Raw genomic sequence first — 15945 nt, 5'->3', positions numbered from 1 at the left:
TCAGATACTCACAGAAACTGTAAGGTTGCTCCATGCTATATCTTCCCCAGATTTATTCATACTCCTCCACACACGCAATGTTTCATTGCTTGGTTTCTCAGGCTCAGAACACACACATCTGAAGGGAAGAAAAAAAATAGTTTTTCTGCTTTTAAGGTGTATGTGCCAAAATGCAGCAATTTGTAGTAAATTCAAAAATGCTTAAGAGTTTAAGCCGGAGTTTATCTCAACCTTTTATGAAAGAAGCAGAGTACAAGGCTCCTCCTTACAGCATGCGAACTACTGGCATGGTGGGGGAAATCAAGAATCAAAGAGGCAACTGCTGAGGAGGTTTAACAAATAGTACAAAAAAAACCCCAAAACTATGTATTTTAAAGAATGAGAAGCAGGTAAAATACTGAATTAACTATTTGACTGATCTGCCAGTTTTTAAAAACAGAAGCACCTGAAAAAAAAATGAAATACAAAACATATGTGGACTTCTACATATTGTGAGTAACAGATGAAGACAAAAATCCAAATGACTCCACTTTCCAACAACCCTATACTAACAAATATTGTGTTATTTTTAAATAATTCAACAAACTTGGCACAAATAGTTTTCTATGACTGTGTACCAATGAAGGTTTTTAGACTTCTATACTGCATAACATCCCACAATGAGTGAATCTTCAGTTAGTCTTACTGCATACTAACATAAGAGGAAACAGAGATATTGAAACCATTTCATTTAAAAAACTGGTGTAGATGACTACATTTCAACAACTCCTTTAACTCCTTTTCAAACTAGACTGTGACTAGCCTCTAGAAGTTTCTAAGTCTTTTGTCTGTTCTAAAGCTCTGATAGTTAGCCATTTATCTTATATTTGCATGCCTTCTGATCTATACATGACCAAAACCTGTCATGCTGAAGTAAGACACCATTTTTGAGTATGCAGTGAGCTAACTGAAGATATAAATGCATACACTGCTTGGGTTTAAAGCAACTACATAACATGCTTTTTTTAGTAACATTTTTGTAGGAGTAAAAGTGTCCCTCCCTACTGCACTCTTTTTCACACTTGGACCAGAAACCCTTCTGTCAGACAGCTGGACAGAAGCACACATCAAATAAAAAAATAAAAAAAACTCAAACCAAAACACAATTTTGATTTAATGGGATGTTTTCAAATAAAATTCAAGTACACCAAATGATAAGCTTAACAGGTAAACATTTATGTAGAAGAAAAGAAACAGGTAATAAGCAAGAAATGAGTTTCCTTTTCTATGAGATTCACCAAGACACTAAAAAAACCCCCGAAGAACCATGGAAGGGCAAATTTACATTTGATGGTGTGAAGGTAAAGAAGGAAAAAAACCACTAAATGTGCAAAGGCAGAAAGAACCTAGATTTGCAAAGTACAATGTTTTGGGGACTTAAAAATTAGTAAATAAATATATTTTGTTAACTGAATCCTACAGTAACAGCAAAAGGAAATAGGAAAGGACTGAAAAGCAGTAATTCATACAAGGTAGTTGCTAACACAGAATCATCAGACGAGAAGAGAATTGCAACCATAAGTACATGAGAAAAAAACAAAGCATACTTAGTTGTTAGTCAAGGCAGTAACATAAACAAGCATGCTGAAAGGGAAGACTGACAAAAGAAATTTCTCAACAAATGCAATGAAGATAACTGATGCCACCAAGTAGATAAGTGGAAATCCAGAAGAAGAAAAAAAAAACAAAAAAAAACCAGAAAATGTACGAGTATTGAGATTGTCTTGTGGCTCATTTAGATAAGCATGCTTGTTTTGCACACTCTTCACCATTGGGGGTACAGAGGGGAAAAAAAAAAGAGACAAAGAGCAATTGTAAAAGGCTGAATCTCCTACAGCTTTGTGATAGAAAAAAAATACAGGACAAATCAAAGCTGAACACCGTGGCACATCCTGAAAGACATGTGATACCTCACAGAGACAAACCAAAGAAAAAAAATCACACTTTCTTCTCTCCACTCTCGTGGCCTGCCTGTGGCAAAACACAATCAGGTGGCGAGGGCTAGAAGACCTACAGAGCAGTTTCTGCCTTATTAGTGAATTTAACATGCTCATATAGGAGTCTAGTGAGGTCCCAGAGCCATTTAAACAGAGGGATAATCAGCCAGTAAATAAAGGGAAATTGGGAAGTGAATGTACTTCCATGGCCCATTCCTGGCAACAGGACCTGGTCTTAAAAGCTGTTCAGACAATAAAGTGAGTGCAAATGTCATGTGTGAACAGAACACAAGAAGCAGTCTGAGAGGGTGTTTGCCTTTTCATCCTGAAAAAAAGTAGCAAAGAAGCATCAATGTTTGTAAAAGTGAGAAGAGATCTTGGAGTAGACGCACAATAGTCAAAACCTTGCCAGGAGCGTTTAAGATGAGCTCTGCCTTAGCCAGGCAGAGCAGCTGCCCAGCAGAATGGTGAGTACTCTGCTCTCCAACTAGGGAGTGACTGCCCAGTGCAACAAGCAGGAACTCCCACCTCAGGTGTATGGACATGACCTCGCTGGGGGCTCCCTCACCACCACTTTGTAACCACACAGGTACAACTAAAACTGGAGGACGTACATGTCCAGCAGGAGGGGGGGCATTAGCAGAGAAACCTGTATTCCTCAAAGATGGTGTGTGAGACTGTAATCCACATGGCTGGGGCAGGAGGGTAAATATTGGTGTGGGAGCAATTAGAACTTTTGGAGATTAGTAATAGAAGACAATTTAAAAATGTATAGGTTCTTATTGTATTTCTGAAGTGTTCTCACATTGTGGTTTATCTGCTGTATTACTGATACTGATCTTGAACATATGGATCACTGATAAACAGTTTATTTTGTGTTGCTGATGAATCAAAGAACAGCTGCACTTTTGATTTCATTTAAGCTATGTGAAATGAGCAGCTTCTCTCAGCAACGGTGAGCAGAATCTCCTTCTAGCAGGTGTGAGCTCGTAATCCAACTCCTCCTCTTTCATGAAACTATAATATAAGCTTTGATTTCTAGAAGTAGTAAGGCAGAACTCCTTTTCTGACCTTTAGTAAAGCTGCAGTTAAAGCAGGCTTTGTCACGGTCCCTCATCCCTTCCAACCACCCATAGCTAAGGCAGAGAATTCAATTCCACTGCATCCTGAATAGAATTTTTCTGAGGTTTCTCATGCCCATACCACCCCCAGCATTCCTCCTACCCCTCCTGGAAGAGGCACCCATTGCTAGTTAGTAAATGGTATGTCTCTATATTTTCCTACTTATTTCACTAACAAATAGAAACTTGGTACTTACGAATATAAAGTCAGTTTATTCAAATCATTGTGCATATTGAAGGCATATACTTCTCCCAAATGAAAAAGCTTTTCCAATGCCTCATAGATAAATATGATGCATATAAGGGCGGCAAAAGCTTCCTCAGTAAAACGAGTGATGTAGCACACAAGGCTGCTGGCATCAGTGGCTACAAGCACAATGCATAGAAATGCAGTCCACAGACCAATGCTAGTTCGCAGGGAGAGGTAGGAAAGATCGTAATCCCTGTGTAAACAAAGAAACAAAAAGTATTAACTGAGCCAAAAATCATGAATACTATATTCTATTTGAAAACAAGATACTGAGGCCAAGCTCAGTAGGTATTCATCCCTTTTCTCATCCTTGATGTTAGCTCTGAAGGACACAGAAACTTTTTTTGTCTCGTCTTCCACCAAAGCAAAGCAACACTGCAAGGTGTTTCTAGGATTGACAGTGCAACTACCTAGCTTGGGAAGCACCACAGGGATGATCTCTCCAGAACTACCCAGACAGTTTCTCCTGGATTGATCTGCTGATCAACCCTTGCTTACCCCTGCAGAACCAAAACCAACATGTCCATACACTCAGAATATAACTTTCATTAAAGTCCTAAACACTTCTTATCACTGATTTTCTCATTAAGGTTCATCAGTGCCTCACAGCTTTCCCAAACTATATAAATTTCTCAGTCTCTTGCCACTGCATTTATCATCTTGGACAAGTACACGTTTAACGCACATATGTTTTCAATTACAGCTATTCTAATAGGTTAGAAAGTTAAAAAGTTCATCGGGCTAATATAAACATCACTTACCTGCAAAATTTAAATAATATTTTTTCAAATACTAGAACTGGTCCGGTGCTTCCCAAGATAGTAAGAGGTTGCCCCGCAAAGAGAGAATAGGCAATCCCAGTTAATGAGGCTCCAAAGAGAGACTCTATTGCACTCTGTTTGGGGGAAAAGAAACTGCTGTAACTATGCTGCCTTTCAGGTTAACGTTTAGCATCACATCTGCATAAATACAGCTTTAAGACGCATTAACTTAGAAACAAGACAAGATGTAAAAACATTGCAATTAATATTGATGTTTGAGACAAGAATAACTTAACACAGTTTTGCAGTAACAATATCATGGACAAAAGATTTTGAAAGTTTCACTCCTGAGAAACATAAAGCCATCCAACTAGAACAAGTTACTAGTCCTGCTAGCTATGGAGGAAAAGCATACCAACAATTATATATATGTTTAAAACATAAATTTAAAAAAAAAAAAAAGTTACTGAACATGTAGTTTATGGGAAGAATTATCTGTCTCTGTAAAGAAAATTAATATATATATTGCAACATACCTGTGCCAAAACATGATACGGCCTGCCGTATCAAACCTGCATTAGTCAACCAAGCATTACAAAAGAAAAAACAAACTGACAGGCGGAGGTGCAGGGGAAATTACTGAACAATACTGGTTTATGTATACATGACACCAAAAATAGATGAGCAGTAAACCAATGTCCCACCTGGTAATGCATTTCTTTCACTGAATTAAGATAACTACTTCAGTTCTTGAATTAAATGTTTTACTATAACATTATCTGCTAAAAAATAAACCAGTTAAAATGCACCTCAAAAGGGAGGGGCAGGAATTTTAAATACTAAAATTATACTAAATTTAATTTTGAAAATACTTAACTACATCACCTACCACTATAAGAAGTCATGGATTACAGATTCCTGTAATGGAATTACAGGGTTCCTGATGGAATTTTTAGGCGTTTGCTATTATGCAATTATGCAAGCCTAGTATCTGTGCAATCTTGAGCTCCAATTCAGGAAAGCATCTGAAAATGGTCAAAATGGTTTGCTGAACTGGGGTTATTAAAAATGAAAATGAGTCCTTCGTTCATTATACTAGGAAAAAAGATATAATCCCAGTCTCTTGTTCTATTACCTTTGAATTAGTGCTTTTGGTTAGTCAATGCATTAACCTTGGGGCTCTCAGTCAGGGTAGCAGGGAGAGGAGTACTGTGGACGTGATGACCTCTGAGAATGCGAGGGAAGGTTTCAAAGACAAACTGTGTACCTTACAGTATCAGCTACTGTGCTTGAACATGTGTGTGCAGTAACTAAATGTTTTATTCAATGATGCACACCAAGTATCTGAAGGCAGGAACAAACCCACAAACAATTCCAGATAGCTAAAAGAAAGAAGGTGTTTAAGAATCAAGCTTTAAAAGGAGTGTATATTTTCATAATTATACGTGTAAATTCAGAATTTACACTGACATTTTGATAATAATTCCTACATTTAGAGTGGCGATATCAGCATGCAAAAAAGATACAATTTATTTCTGCATTTTCTATCAGCTTCAAGTGCTACAACAATTAACAAAAATTTGAGTCAACAGAAATATTTGGAAGAGATGGAAGAGTTAACTGAATTTTAATATAATACAAGCTTTAAAACTTCATCTAAGTATCAAGAAGAATTTTATATCATTATAAGCTTTACCAGAATCTTAAAATTTGTAAAGGACATGTCTGAATATATGCTTCCCTCTCCTGAAAGGACAAAGCCTTGTTTCTTTGTGATAGATTTAAAAACAGAAAATACACTTCAAACTAGTTTACTCATAAGCCAATTGACACTAAGTTATTAACACTGCTGATACGAAGTAATTTTTCCCTGCTCCAAAAACTCAAGTACAATGACATTCTAGTGAAAAGGTGCTGGTATTACGTTATATAACGCTACCAAAATTTTGTAAGGACATGATTCACATTCAAATCATTTACAATGAAGAGTATTTTCTGCTCATAAACCTTAGACACTTGATTTTATTGCGACCAACATACCTTTAGTGCAAGCACATACATATCCTGTCCGTTACATAAACACACAATGAACTGCTCGCCATACACCGCAGGCATTATCATCCTCGTAGGCCTACTACTCAAGGCCAGTACATGTTCTTGGCTATCCACCTTGAGCCTCTGACTTTGCCTAAAGTAGGCCTAGTGGGATGGTGCACCTTTACTGCTATTCATTACTTTTAAGTAGCCAAAAAGAAGGCAATGCAAGCCATTCATCCAATAAGGCAGGATAAACATTTTTTACCTCCACTGTGCATCTTCTCCTGTTCACATGGGTTCCCCACATTTTCCACAGCATTTACCTTTTGGGGAAGATCTGCTTTGGGGCAGGCTAATCAAGTGCTGTGGGTAAATTCTTCAAATACAAGTATAAATAAATGAGACAAATGCACACAGTGACTTGCCTCTGAAGGTCTAAAAGCCTGGCCACTACCATTCTTTGTACTCACTATTCTGCCTTGTGTAGCTTCTCCCAGGAGCCCTCCAAAAGTGATTACAGGAGACATACAGGCACAGTATAGGAAAAGAATCGAGGCCAGGCACTGCAGGCTTAATGCATCCTTGAAGTCACTCAAGAAAAAAGGTGCTTTCCTTTGGATGTCAAGTATCAAACCACCAAAAAGCCTAAATAGGTGAGATGAAACTCGTCAAACTGTACACTAAAGGATTCTAGCTAGTTCAAAACTATGGGCTACACATCACTGCCAGTGCCTATTGCCGGCACAAATTAGCTATTTCATAATCCAGATTAAATCATAACAGTTAAAAACATAAATGAGAATATTATCTATTCCAATTCAGCAGTATTCCAAATACAATCAAGCAGGTTAGCCACATTTTTTAAAGCTGGCTAGGTATTGCTGTATATGGGCTAGATACTGAAAAAATAACTTTGCAAACTATTTTGCCTAAATGCTGTTTAAAGTCAAATCTGTTTTATGATATTCCAAACAAGGAACAGAAGAAATATGCTAAACATCAACCAAGACCACTGCATTGATACATTTCAATATTACTACTCCAAGCAGTAATTTTTAAATACTACTTGTTGGAGTAGTGATTTGAATTCCCTACATACATATGATTAGGTCCATAAATAAATTTAGGTCGGTATTTGCATCTGGAGTACACAGATATTCTATAAATGTAAATACAAAACCAAACATACGTAAGTTAGTTTAACCAGATAAGTTAATATCAAGATATTAAAAAGATTTGGCAATTTAAAAAAACTTTAGGACTCCAAAATACCAGGTATTAATTTGCACTTACAAAAATTTATTTTAATTATTTAAAAAAAAACAACCAAACATTCCTAAGAAAAAGAACAGCTTTATCTGTGGGCAGAAACGAACTTCTCAGCTCCACATAGTGTCTACAAAGAGGCAAAAAGTAATTGTAACAAATCACAATGGTAAAAATCAACACAAATCTTGTAACACCTTTCTCGCAAATGTATGAGAAAGATGCATTGCATTTGGAAGTTTATTATTCTGGGGAAAACAACACTGCACACATATTCCAGAATCTCTCAGTTGATTTAATCTTTACTCTCATTTGAGATCTTAAAGTTTAATCTTAACCAAGTATTTCCAGTGTTGGGATTTCTTTGGAAAGTATTTCATAATTAACAGAGAAAAACAACTGAAAGAAATTCCTCAATTTTATTTTAGGTCTAAAAGAAACCTGACCAAAACCCAAAGCTAATCAATACCAAAGTACTTTTTGCCACTTTATATTTCTTGTTGTTCCATTTCATATATGTTTAATAAAACAGATTTGCATTAATGGAGATTTTTAGTACCTAGCCCAATACTTAAAATTGCATATGCCTGCTGTAATTATGATAATTGCATGCTCTTGAAGATTAAAATTTAAAACCCAACTCTTAAAAGTCAGTTAGTTAAATTAGGCAGCATCTTATGTGAAATCCTTCGCAAATGTGTTGAGAAACATTGCCACAGACTTGAAAATACTTCAGCAGATTGGCACTTACAGGCAAGAATCCAACACTTGAAAAGGACAAAGGATGCACTCTGACACTTAGAGCATGATTTTTTTATGTTCAAATGTCAATCATTAAGATGAAGATTTATCACTTCTATTTCTTTATGGTAGCTAGCATTTAGGGAAGTGAACACACCTTCCAGTTCTCTGAAGTTCAGGTCCAGCATGATGGCCTTCTTCTTTGAGAGTCTCTCCTGTAGGAGTAGATCCATTTGGAAATTTAGGTGCCTTCCTTTTCTCCTACAGAAAAGACAGGGGGAAAAAAAGGAAAAAAAAACCAAAAAGAAAAAAGAGATTCTCTGAGACTATAAAGTATAGTTAAAAGACAGCGTGCCTTCCAAACCTTTTTTGATATTCCCAGATTATCAGCAGTCCTCCGTTTGCCAAATTCATCTTTTGTTGTTTACAGACAAAGAACTGTACAACACTCTCCAAAAGATCTTACTAGTAGCTTGCACAACAGTATTAATCTTTCCTCTTTCTACGAGAAATAGGTTCCTGAAACATGATAAAACAAAGCCTGGCTTTTCAAGACACAGTAGAGGCTCAACCATGAGGCCCAGAAATATTGAGATACTTTTTCTCAACCATTTCCAGAGCAGAAACCTCTAGCACTTTATGACATGCACAGTATTTAACTGAAGCGTAAATGAGAAGTCAGTCCCCTCCCGAACAGGCTGCTCACCAGCTCCTCATAAATTTCTCAGCTGAATTTTCCTTCCAAAAAACCTTGAGCCCTGCTTATTTTGGAAAAAAGTTACATGGTAGCCTCAGGCAATTCACCAATAAACTGCATTGCTGTCACCCCTTCTATTCCAGCGGCTCCACCGAAACACCACTAGACTCAACCTTCTGAACCAAGAGCACTGGTCTCTCCCCTGCTTTTGATCCCGTCAGCCCAAATTCCCCTAAGCTGTAAAGAGGGAGAAGGAGAAGAAACAATCTCTCTAAGGACTCACTTTTCCTGGCTCTCATTCTAAGCCTGTATCATCACAACTGAGTGGTATGATCAATTTTTATCTATTTCATAAATATTCTGTGAACACTATAAGCTAGACAAAATACATTAAGGCATTTCAATCAAAGCTGCATGCAGACAGAAGGTTTTATAAGAATAAAAATATTCTTGCTGATCATTGCTAGACTGGTAGCGAAATTTATAATACGAACTCAGGTACAATTTCTGACCAATTCTCCTACTTCTCATATGAACTCATTTCAGTACTTCAGAAAGAAATATAGTAAATACAATTTACTTAACAGCATAGCAGAAAACTGATTAATGTCTTTTTTCCCCTCTTTTCTTCATTTCTCTTTTTTTATTTTTTTTTTTAACTTAAATTGACGATCCACTTTTTCTTGCAAAATAGATGTGGGGACTTTCCTGATGGTTTTCAGCCAAGTGGATATCAGCTAGCAGTATGCCCAGGTGGCCAGAAAGGCCAACGACATCTTTGTCTGTATCAAGAATAGTGTGGCCAGCAGGACTAGAGCAGTGCTTGTCCCTCTGTACTTGGCAGCTCAAATCCTGTGTTCAGTTTTGGCCCCCTCTCTACAAGAAAGACTGGACTTTTTTTTTTTTCTTTTACCTGGGAAGGAACACTTTTTGGCGGCTCAATTCGTATAGAAGGATCCCACTCTCCTGGAGGCAGGACTGTCACTTGGTCTAAAAATTCATCAATTCCTGACAACAAATCATTTCGGTCTTTTGCTTTATAGGCAACATCATGGAAAACCTACAAGAAGAAAGTACTCAACATTTGTTTTTATTTTATTTTTCTGAAAGAGTAACTGGTTATCATTATATAATGATTACACTTCATTAGTTTTAATTTAAAAGACCTGGAAAATATAGGTCCTGAAATGTTCGACTTCTGCTTTACCTGCATACTTTTGCATTAAAAGCTACTTGTATGCACATTCCTATGGACCATAAAATGAGGCAGTTTTATCTTCAAACTCAGAATGAATACTGAGTTCACTTTTAAAATTAAATTAAAAGTTAATCTTCAATATTCAGGCCATCAAATTCATGTACTATTGCCTGAATAATTCTGCCCTACAGCCACTGTACCACTGTGCTGTGCTAAATCAGGACAGAAAGTATTTCAAATGAGTTTCAAACCAAAACACAAGTTTTTATTAAGAATAAAAACTTCATTTGTATACATCTAGCTTATTTAAGTTTAAAAGACTACTTAAAAAGCACATGAAAACAATCCTCCAACTAGTAAAAAACAAAACAAAACCACTGCATTGTTTTACAGATGACAACAGAAAACTCTGAATTGACAAACAGGCAGTATAAAATAAAAAAACAGTCCTTGAACCCCAAGATGTATTTTATACACAGAGAGAAGAAAATGTGCTAGTTTTGCTATTAAAAAACTGTCTGCAGAAGACGATCCTAAATTGCTTCTGTACACTTGAAACCTGAACTGTTTGTCTCTAATTACCTGACTATTAAATTATCTGATCTTAAATTAGATCTTGTAAGCCTATTTAGGTCTTTTTAGACCACTGAATAATTCATATTTTTTCATATTTCAATGATCTACAGTATTCCTAAAAATCAGATCAGCCTACCTAAAAAAATCAGAACATGCAACTAAAGCTTTCAATATTCAGTTCTCACATTGAACAAAAACTCTATTCACAGGCTGGTTACTCAACTGCAAAATGACAATTTTTTGGTTTACATTTCCAAACTTCAAATTGTGCTAGAGTAAAAAGTACTTTAATTTCTGCTAGATAACCCTAAAAATTATCAGCAATTCAGCAGGTGGCGCTCAATGTGAAGCCGAATTTAAAACATCCTAATTCTGCTCAGTAAGATGGCAACGACCTTAAAAAGTTCTGATTCCCCTGTGGCCTTTAAAACCAATAGGGCTCTTCATATATGACTTCAAATGGAAAGAAGAATTCTAATTTTAATTATTTGACCTTGGTTAGATAAAAAAATACCTATGATGACTCAATTGCATGCATTCTTAAAACCTTCTGTCCTGAACACTTACACAGTTTGTTGTGTCCTTTTTAACATACAGTGATTCATATCAAAACCAGTTCTATGTAGTCTTTCTGTTAACTGATTTAAAACAAAAATGAAATCTATACACCAAAGGCAAAATAACTTTTTCAGAAATGCATTTAGGATTTCTTCAAGACAGACAAAGAGGAAAGTTAATTTACCATGATCTACTTCACCAACACAAGAAATAATTAACCGTTATTCATTTAACCAGTTTGCGGGGGTTTTTTCTTTAACCTGTCACTCCAAAATCATTTCTTGAAATCAGGTGGTAAATATATTATTCTAGACTTTAACTACAAGCATTTAAAATACATCACTCACATCATCTGTCATAAGTGTTGCTATTGATCTTCCAATTTCATGGTACTGTGGAGCTTTTCCTACTGGTCCCAGCAATAAAAACAAAAACCTGTGGAGAAAGCAATGGAGCTGAATATGGCTGACTCATCTGCATGTACTCAGAAGGGGTCTTTCAAACTAATGTTTAAGCAAAATTTAGTAGTGAAGTAAAAATATCATTTTTACCATTTCAGATCTTAAAAGACTGCTGCAACACTGAAAAAACTTGCCTCAAAGTCATTATAGGAAGGAATTCAAATCTGAAGCAAAATTACTTCAAAAATCTTCTTAAGTAAGCCTAACACATATGTTAACAGACAGTCTCTATTTCCAACCCCAGTAATAGTTATTGCAATTATTTTTTTATTAAAAAACAGAAGAAACAAAAAACTCCACCAAAACCTTGAACACAAGTAGCATCTTATGAATTCAAAAGGATACAAACCAAGGAGTAAAAAGTAAAACCTCAGTCATTTGTTTCACAGTCTTCTTCCTATAATCCATGAAAATGAAGTTCCCAAGCACAGCACACTTGAAAGAAAGTAACATCATCTTTTATCTCACAGTAAAAAAAGCTCAATTCTATGTCTCCTTTGCAAATTTACTACCCTTATTGAAACTGATAGTGCATCTTCAGGATTCAAGCATGCTATTCCAAATCCGCAAGTCTACACCATTCTAAAAACTTAGGACAGAATAATTTTAGCTACATTAATAAAATAATCTGTATGCAGAAATTTTGGAATTTCCCAATAAGGATAAGCACTAATGTCAAGTATCCTCTGAAAATTCTCACATATATCTTTGCCTTTCAAAAGAGTAAGCTGAAAATTACAAAGATAAACAAACACTGAAAAAAAACACCAAAAAACATGAATGTACAAATGTATGCCAAACACCACATAACAGCCCGATACATCAACGTGCACAAAAAATCAAGTGTCCTCCGTGATGACTGATGAAATGATCTGCTACCTTCATCATGGATGGGACCAGCATTTTGATATTCTGAACATCTGTAGTAAACATACCCACAGTATACTTGTGAGACCCATGATTCTGGGGGAGTAGGGGTGGGTGCACCAGGTTGGATGGCATATTGCAGACTGAAAGCCACTTCAATGTATTAGCTGCAGATTGGTTACTCTAGTGTTAATCATGTAGATTTGAGCACATAATAATTAAAAAAAGGTCTTTCTACCACCTAGGTTATTCATATAGAGAGTATTTGTATAGAAAAAACAGAGATTCAGCTCAGACAATCTTTCAGACTTAAGTGGGCTCTTCCCCACTGACAAGCTGTGTCACACCGAAGGGAATTATAACAATCTTCATGCCCATCTTTAAAATGGCAACACAAGCTTGGAAGACTCACTGCTTTTACTCCAAGTCATCTATCAGTTTCAACTCCTGCACTTGCTTAAAACAGCATCATAACATATTTTATGCATTCAGAGAATTTTATGGCAGATCTCATTCATTCAAATTTTGCAGCAAATGACTGGCATAATGTTAAACAAAACTCTACACTTCCTGAGTTTAATACAGTATACATAAAAACTTTCAGCTACTTGAGATCTTAAATATTATTATCTTATTGCATAAGTAAAGCCAGACTTCACAGGCATTTATTTACCGTGTAGGAACTGGAACCTCTGTGAGACCCGAGAGAAGCACAGCAGGGGAGAGCCTCACAAAAGCAATAATGGGTCTTTCTAAAAAATCTACTTCTCCCACTAACACATTTGATGCTTCTGCTCCTGAAGGAATTTTCCTCATGAAGTTCATATCAACCTATTCATACAAAGATGAAACAAGTGTTTATTCCCTTACATTTTTTAGCAGAAATTTTGTAACATAATTACATTTATCAGTATTTATTAGACATTTATGCTACAAAGAAAAATTAAAAAGCAAATTAAGTATCCCACAGTACAGAAAAGACAAACACATTTAGAGAATGTCAGCCATCCAGCCAAATAATAATAAACTATTTTCTATAAGTTAGAATTACTAACACCTAGAAGACTCCAAACTGCATAATTACCTTTCTAATACTATAATGACAAACATTTTATGATAGGACATAAATTAACAAAATCTATGCACAATTAACTAAAGAGAGTTCATGTAATTACACGTGGTTTCTAGAATGCAGTGAGTTATTTCGCAGCTGCGTGTTTCAAATGTGTCATAATTTTGAAAAATAATCTGTATGTTTATCTCTTCATCCATAAAGAATATGACAGCTGAAAATCTTCACATCCGTTTCTGTACATAATTACAGAAGTGCATTAGAAAGCGGTGCAGGACATGAACTCTGTGTTCACATACACACACACAAGCACCAGGTACATCGTTAGCTAGGGAACTTACAGATGGCCTCTTGAGTCCCACACCAAGTGTGCCACAACTACAGTGCCAGGAGGCTGACTCCTGTCCAACAGGAGACAAGGTAGGTGTACACAAGGACAGGCCAAGCAAAAATACAAAAACTGTGACAGAGGAGCAGGAATATATGGTACCTACCATGATTAGATCAGAACTACACTGTAAGTTAGCTTTCCTTACACATAATTATTGAACTTGGCAAACCAATTCTCTTACTGTGTTTCGCAGTACAGATGACACTACAGACTAAGTTTTATAGTAAAAGCCATAATGGAACTTGCCCAGGAAATTTAAATTATGAAAGAAAAACAACAGATTTACAGTAGATTTTTTACAAGGTTTCCTTCAGAAAGTGATAGTATATGTTCCTAATGATTAAGAGGTACAGTAACTTTTGTACACGAAACTCATAATATATATACAGCAAATCCTCTTTAAAAGCTCTCTTCAGAAAAAAAAAACCAAAAAAACAAAACAAAAAACCACAAACCGAAAAACAAACAAGAAGTCATCGAAGGAAATCTACAAAATTCTTTTCACATGAGACTCAACAGCAGATCTGAAAATACCTCCATCTGCATGAGAAAGTACAGCAGCTGCACTCTTACGTTACCAAAATAATGAGAAAATCAAACAGTATGTTCCATCCCACTGGGAAGAATTTCAAAACATGTGACACATTTAGCCTAGACCATATTCTGACACTTGTATGTACAAGTTATCTCTAAGTACTTATGTCTTTTTTACACTGGTACATGTCTTAGTTGTAACTAAGGGGGAAGTTACAACCAGCACATTTTTTGTTTCACAATTAATTTGTGCTAAACACTAAGGTATTTAATGTTTACTTACCTTACTAAAATCAACAGTGCTGTTTTCTCTGCTTCCTCCTGTCCCAGTACCTTTAACATCTCCACTTTTCCCAGTGTCTAAGTTTCCAGGTGCTGACTGTGGAGATGCTAATAGCCCTAAATTAAAACAAAGAAGTTAAGTTCAAAATGGTGCATGAAGTGAACGGAGTGTGCAACACTACCAAAACTCAATGTGGCAGCTTGCTCAAAGCAAATGTGCATGTTATTCGGTACAAGTGCCCTACATTAGTATCATAAATGCAACACTAACAAGTCACTGTGTTGCCAAATAATGACATAATTTAAAAAATTAAGTATTGCCCAAATGATGGCCATTTGCAAAACAGTCACCAGAAAACATCGCAGCTATTTCAATCACAGAAAAAATAACTGCTGACATTTTAGTCATAACTGATACAGTAGTTAGTATATAGCACCTTCACCATACTAAGAAGTCCTCGGACACCAAATGCAAACACCTCTGCTATCTAGTCTGCTGTGTGGCAGCTACTGCAATTGTAAAAAGCATCAGCAGGCCTCAGGCTACAAATACAAGGAATGATATCCTAACTAAGCTGTACAAGTAAATTGTGTACTACATGACGGATAGACAGTTTGCAAGGCATGATTTCCATCAACAGACCAAAGTTCCTACTATTCATCTGACCAGATGTTACTATATGGAATATACACTTTAGCTGAAGAAGCATGCACAATGAGGTTATTCAAGTTCAACATACAGCTTCCCTCTAACACCTGCACCAAAACAAAACCATCTTATGTAGCTTGCTACACTGCCAGCAGCACTGAATTGCAGGTTCAGTAAAGGATGCAAAAGTCAATGTAACCCAAGTGTTCATACACACTGAATTCCATGTTGCGTCATATACCCAATTAACATTTAAAAGCTGGTCTAGGCACGCATAGTCAAGCCCAAATCCCACCTTTTGGATTACAGAGCTTTTATTTGTTCAGTTTAACATGCACTAGAAGTGCAATTGGCCTTCTTGCTTGTCCACACCTCTCAGCTGTGGTGACAGAACATGTTTTCACATGCTTTCAAAACCACATCTACACAAAGACTGAAGTCTGAACATCTATTACAAAGAGAAAGTTTGTATTTAAATCAAGTGTCACACTAGTCAAGATAAAAAATT

At 36.1% G+C, this 15945-nt stretch overlaps 1 protein-coding gene across 1 annotated transcript in view; it reads right to left on the bottom strand.

Annotated features, from left to right (window-relative positions):
* Positions 1-14921, bottom strand: part of SLC4A7 (solute carrier family 4 member 7) — a gene marked incomplete at its 5' end in the record, with an annotated part of 32665 nt that extends 17744 nt beyond the window's left edge. Inside the window, 10 exons of the mRNA XM_039387244.1 lie at positions 13-118; positions 3295-3540; positions 4109-4242; positions 6616-6790; positions 8310-8413; positions 9763-9909; positions 11529-11616; positions 13183-13340; positions 13923-13982; positions 14790-14921. Coding sequence (XP_039243178.1) covers positions 13-118; positions 3295-3540; positions 4109-4242; positions 6616-6790; positions 8310-8413; positions 9763-9909; positions 11529-11616; positions 13183-13340; positions 13923-13982; positions 14790-14921 — 1350 coding nt within the window. The remainder of the gene's footprint in view (positions 1-12; positions 119-3294; positions 3541-4108; positions 4243-6615; positions 6791-8309; positions 8414-9762; positions 9910-11528; positions 11617-13182; positions 13341-13922; positions 13983-14789) is intronic.
* Between the last annotated feature and the right edge of the window lie 1024 nt (positions 14922-15945).

Source organism: Pipra filicauda, unplaced genomic scaffold, assembly GCF_003945595.2.
Source record: "Pipra filicauda isolate LSUMZ 115617 unplaced genomic scaffold, ASM394559v2 scaffold545_size329813_pilon, whole genome shotgun sequence".
NCBI lineage: Eukaryota > Metazoa > Chordata > Aves > Passeriformes > Pipridae > Pipra > Pipra filicauda.
This window is presented reverse-complemented; position numbering and strand designations above follow the sequence as displayed.